Here is a 5703-nt window from a genome sequence, read left to right on the forward strand (position 1 = left end):
AACTAATATAACCATTCAGTGACTACATCTACCCCTAATCTAGGGCTCAGGCTCAGTGCTGAGAAAGAGACAAGTCCCTTAATCAAATACCAGGCCGTCTCCTGGATGATCAGAGGGGGAACTGATAAAGCAGTCGCGATTCACATCTGGAAGCTGTGCAGAGACTGACCATGTTTGTTTGACAGCTGGAGAATGATATAGCTGTGACTGGGAAGGGGAAAGGGATCCCTAGTGCTAGAAATCCAGGGGATTAAAAAGCATTTCTTCATAAAGCAATTAAATAAGATATGAACTTTATATCTCTATAATGCCCACATTTCATCCCAAAGGATCTAAAAGCACAGTAGAGGCTCTGGGCCCCAGGGTAAGCCAGTGGAAAGGTTCCCAGTGTGGAAAATCTGCGAGGAACCTCACAAGGTATCCACAGTTCTCACTTGCTCAAGGACTGGTATCCTCCAGCACTGTCAAAAATGGGTGGCCCTGGCCGGGGGGGGCAAGAGTCATGTGTATTTTTCTCTCTTCCTTCCCTAAAAGCAGAATCCTATACAGCAGATAAAGGGATCCCATGATGTTTCCCAACAGAATTAGGAGGTATTCTTGTGTGGAAACTCACTCCAGTCCTGGGAAAGATGATTTCCTCTCTGCTGTCAACGTCCCTTTTCCCTTCTCATTCACCCTCCCTTAGCACATATTTCTCCCCCTCTATACATCCTCTGACGTCCTCAATAACTAACTAGTGAGAGTGTGCCGAGAACTGGTGGGTGTAGAGGGGATCACTTGACCCAAGACCAGCAGGCCAGCCAAAATTCTGCCCAGTTTGTCCATGAGCTAGTTCCAGTGAACCCAGCTCTTTGTGCTAAGGAAAGAAGAAGGGATGGTCTCATGTTCACATTAGTACGTGCAACTCATGCTTACTGGTATTGGCTTAGTTTCAAGCGATTAACTCTAGGGCACATTCCAAGGCCCTCATTCATTTTTTTACTTAGGCACATCTCCCATGGCTTCAGAGACAAGTTTGTCCAAGTAAATACTGGGTAAAAACTGAGTGAGGACTAAGGGCTTGGCCCATTTGCTTAGTTGAGAGTTCTGCCTGAGTAAACTCCTGGGGGCCAGATTATGGGTGGCCCCTGCATGGGTGACTACACAAGGAGCCTACCCTGTGTGTCATGTGTAAGCTGAAGTATCCTAGAAGATGGGGCAGCCTACCCAGGCCCCCTGCCTGCTGGGGTAGGGAGATACCCTGCCAATTCCAGGGCAGTGGCTAAATGCCACTATTTGGCCCTGAGTGAAGACCTCAGGATTTGTCCCTCAATTAGTGTTCCTGGTTTTTCGTTGTCTCTCCGCTCCCAGACACCTGTGATGGGAAGGTAAAACAACAGCTTCTAGAGCTTACAATGAAACCCTAAGGTCCAAGATCTAATTTGTGCTCACTTCCCACCACCACCCATCTTCCAGTTAGAACATGGACTGGAAAATATGATAATATCTCTCCTCCCAGACACAAATTACACTAACCCCGCCCCCTTCCCTTTTTTAACAGGCCTCAGTGAGAAAAAAGGGGATATGCCATAGCCACCTATCACTCCCCCTAATCAACCGCCTACCTTCCCCATCCACACCAGGGAACTCCACTCACATGCAGGAAGAGGTTCTCCGATGCCACCACCATTCAGAAGGCACTGTGCTCATTGATCAATCTGTCTGTCCTTGGAGTCTTTCTATGCTTTTCAAATGTGCAAACACAGAACCAAGTCATCCTCTCCAAACACCCCAAACCCCAGAAATCAAATCTCCCAGCATTCCCTCCGCTACTTCCCACAACCAAGACACGCAACTGAACCACAGAACACGAGAGAGGGGAAGACAACAAACAGCCTGCTGTGCAAAAAAACAAGAATGACGACATTCTAGGAAGGAGAAAGGTATGCCCCTGCTCCTTCTCCCATACACACACACAGAGGATGTGCCACATGCTTTGAAGACAGGCCTACAGTAAAGTCAAGGGTAGCTGGGACGGGTTGTAATATCCAAACAGTGGGAGGAGTGATTCACAGATTACTTTCGTGGTTCTCCTCTGTCTCGGCGGTCACCGGGGGGAGCCCCCCGTTGTCATTCAGCCGCTTGGCCCTGTAGGTCTCATAGTGGATGTTGTGCGTCACTTCTTTTAGGTCTTGGAGGTGGGTCCTGCAGGAGACAGAGAGAAGGAGGATAAGAAAAATAATCAGCTGGGTCAATGTTATTCTTTCTGGGTCTATTTTATTTCCTAAGATAAATGGGACGGTTTCTCCAATCTGGCTGGCCAATGAACAGGACATTCATTTTTTATGGAGGCCATAATACATTAGCCAATTGAAACTGCATCAGTCAGCAAAATAAAATAGGCACACAGGATGTCACACTGGCTCAGATCATTGGCCTCACCAGTGCAGTATGCCATCTCCTGCTACACCAGATCAGACCAATCAATGGTCCATTGAGTCAGCTATTCTGCATCCTGCTGTATCAGTTAAGACATCTGGTTCATCAGTCTTCCAGCAGCAGTTAATACATGATGCGTCAAAGAAGATAAAACTTCCCCATGATCAGGGCCGGCTCTGGCTTTTTGGCCGCCCCAAGCAAAAAAAAAAAAAAAACCCGGGGCGTCCAGAATGGCAAAGCAAAGCAAAAAAAAAAAACCTGCGGTGCGGCCGGAGCCAGGGTGCAGGGGGACAGGAAGCTCCGCGCCGCTCCGGTCGGCTGAGAGGGAAGGACGCGGGCTGCCCTGCCGGACTTGCTGCAGGCCGCTCCCGTCCTCTGCCCCCTACAGGGCGGCCAGAGCAGAACAAAAAAAAAAAAAGCGGCTGTGCCGCCCTAGGATTGGGCGGAATGCTGCCTCGAACAATCTGCCGCCCCAAGCACCAGCTTGCTCGGCTGGTGCCTGGAGCCGGCCCTGCCCATGATGCATCTGGTCAGTTGTGCAGTGGAGCCCACAGTAGCTGTGCTGTCGTCACCAGCCCCCCGGAAGAGTCCCCACAGCCACAACTCCTTCCAACCAGTCATTAACTGCCAGAAAACGCCTGGGCTTTGACCACCATTGTTTAATGACCACCTTTTATTGAAAGATTTGGGGAAAGCCCAACAGTGACAGCTAGGTGGTACCAGCATTAGGAATTTGTTGTGAGGGACAAACAATGCAATATTGTAATGTCACCATGACATCACTGTGTCACAATCTGAGGGTTCATCACTCCCAGATGCCAAAACACCATGACAACAGGAAGCATACAGGGGATTGGTTTTTAACTTTGATGTATATTTACATTGGGCTTCTTAAAAAAACCTACCTTGTTAGTCTATAGGGCATAGAGATTACCTTCAAACAGGGGGGCTGGAACAATGTGTATAGTGGGGGTGCTGAGAGCCATTGAACCAAACTGTAAACCCTGGATATGATGGAAACCACTTCAAGCCAGGGGATGCGGCAGCACCCCTGGTCCCATAGTTCCAGCGCCTTCAAACTATGGGACTTGCCCATAGAATTTCGGCCAGATGTCAGTTCTCCTGAAAGGGCTTCAATCTATATATGAACTTGAGAGAAGGGGGACTGGAGATTGAGGATATGGAGCTTTTTATCTCTTGGTCAATTCTAATCCATCCCCAAATCAGGAGGATTATATGGTCTGAGGATTGGAAATGGACTGAAGAGTCTTTCCCTCTTTGTCACTGATTCCAACTCAGCCCTAAGTCAGGAGCAACTAAAAAGTGTTCCCATGTATTGTGTGTTTGCATAATGGGGCATGGGGGAGGATATCACTCCATTTCCTTGTCACACAGGCCATCCACATCACCCAAGCACCATCACAACTAGCCCCCTTGTTGGCATAGCAATCATAGACATTAAAGATCAGCTAGGTTGCCCTGTCCATTAGTTAATTTAAGAATGTTCCCTATAGTAGTCAGCCCAGCTTGAATCGTCTTAAGAAATATGACTTTCATCCGTTTGGAGACTGTTCCATTATCATGGCTTTCGTCACTAGGAAATTCTATCTGAAAGTCCGTTCAGTAAGTACTGTAGCCCTTCTCATCAGGAATAGACAGTTACATAACCGCTGGCCTCACCTGATGACAAAGTCTCGAAGTAGGGCAAATTCACAGTGATTGAGGTTTTCCACTGTAAACAGAGAAAATTGGGAAATGGGGTGTTAAAAAAATCCTTCATTAGTACAGTGCATGGGATGGTGGTCAAGACAGTGGGCAGACGGGCACAGATCTTATATTTCAAACAGGGCATATAGTGCTATATGTGCATAACATGCAGTCTATTGGGCTTGTCAGTTCTTAAAACCACAAGGGAGGGTTCACTTGAAAAGTGAGGTGACCTCATGGGCCCCAACATGGCACCTTTCATATTCTAGAGTGGCAGCAATACCCTGCCAGTTGCTGATACCACAGTGGTAGCTCCAATTCCCCTCAGCAGAGGTGTTTGAAAATATCTTTGTTTTATTTTGATTAAAAAATATGTTTAACTATAGGTGCGAGGGGTAGTGCTCTGCCGCGTACCTGGAGCTTTGCGTGCCTGAGCCTAGGTAGATACATCCATCTCAAAAGGATGGACCTGCTCACCTTCAATGACGCCCCAGGGAGTTTTCCTGCCCAGGATTCTTTTGCCATTTACTTGGTATTCCTTGTCGCTGCCCACCACTGCAAACGGCATGCTTTCCTGCTGGAGATAGACAGGTAGACAAGCCTAGTCAAGCTGTTCCTCTGCGCACTAGACAACAATGAGATATGGGCTGTAGTACTACTCCTCTCTCTCCACCCTTCCCCGTTACCCTCTTCCCTCCAGCATACGGTCTTCTGCAGGACAAGAGCCACTCATTGCCAATGACCATCCAATGACTGGCCACTGCAGACTATGACAATATCCCAAGCATTTCAACAGTTGTTTACAGCTGTTGCCAGAACTGAGCCTGCAGAGGTTCCCAGTGATTCCATGGGTTCTGCAGATGGGTGCAGTATTGTTCTAGGTGAGTCTTCAAATGTGACCGGCATTTTTGAATCACAGGAGTGATGAATATGGAGCTCTCTAAAATCATTTATTAATACTGTATGCTGGCCTGACTTTGGCCTGGTGTTTGCTGCACTCATATTTTGGTGTAAGTATTTCTCCCCAAGGGTCTCTCTGGGGTGGTTCCCAGAAGGAAAGAGGAGATGGCTCAAGATGGTCACCTATGAGTCCTAAAGGGACAATGCCAGAACTGTTCGCTCTGACAACTCTACTCAGTCTCCTGCCAGGGTATGAAACTTTCTCAACCAGAGGGCAAAAGCCACCAACACTTGACCAAGCCTCCTGCAAGACAAAGAGCTCGGGAGTGTGTGTGTGTGTATGGGGCGGGGGAGGGTTAACAAGGACACTGCAAGGGGGTGCACGAGATTGAAAAGACTCAGACACAGGAACCTATGGGGGTGTCTGAAGAAGCTAGGCCTACCTAGGTTTGGGGCCTACCAGTATGGGATGGTAGGACTCTAGGTAGGACAGATGTGCAGGAAGGCTGTTTGTTACTTTAAAATCCTATTTTTTTCTCTAGTGGTCCATTCCATGAGCTATATGTTGTTTTAAGGAGGCTGCAGGTCACTGTATCATTGGGTGATAAGAGGTTGCTATACATGGAGCATTGTACCCACGTCCCAGGCTCAGAGTGGAAGAATCACATGATTCCAACC

General features: G+C 47.9%; 1 protein-coding gene across 1 annotated transcript; it reads right to left on the reverse strand.

The window, feature by feature from the left end:
• Positions 1 to 2059: 2059 nt before the first annotated feature.
• Positions 2060 to 4702, reverse strand: LOC113408836 (neuronal-specific septin-3-like; the record flags this gene model as incomplete). The annotated part of the gene is made up of 3 exons (XM_026662255.1): positions 2060 to 2184; positions 4099 to 4150; positions 4603 to 4702. Coding segments are annotated over 3 exons (277 nt in total), but the record flags the coding sequence as incomplete, so codon positions are not given.
• Between the last annotated feature and the right edge of the window lie 1001 nt (positions 4703 to 5703).

This window comes from Terrapene carolina, unplaced genomic scaffold (genome assembly GCF_002925995.2).
Source record: "Terrapene carolina triunguis isolate 2854851 unplaced genomic scaffold, T_m_triunguis-2.0 Scaffold25021, whole genome shotgun sequence".
Classification (NCBI taxonomy): domain Eukaryota; kingdom Metazoa; phylum Chordata; order Testudines; family Emydidae; genus Terrapene; species Terrapene triunguis.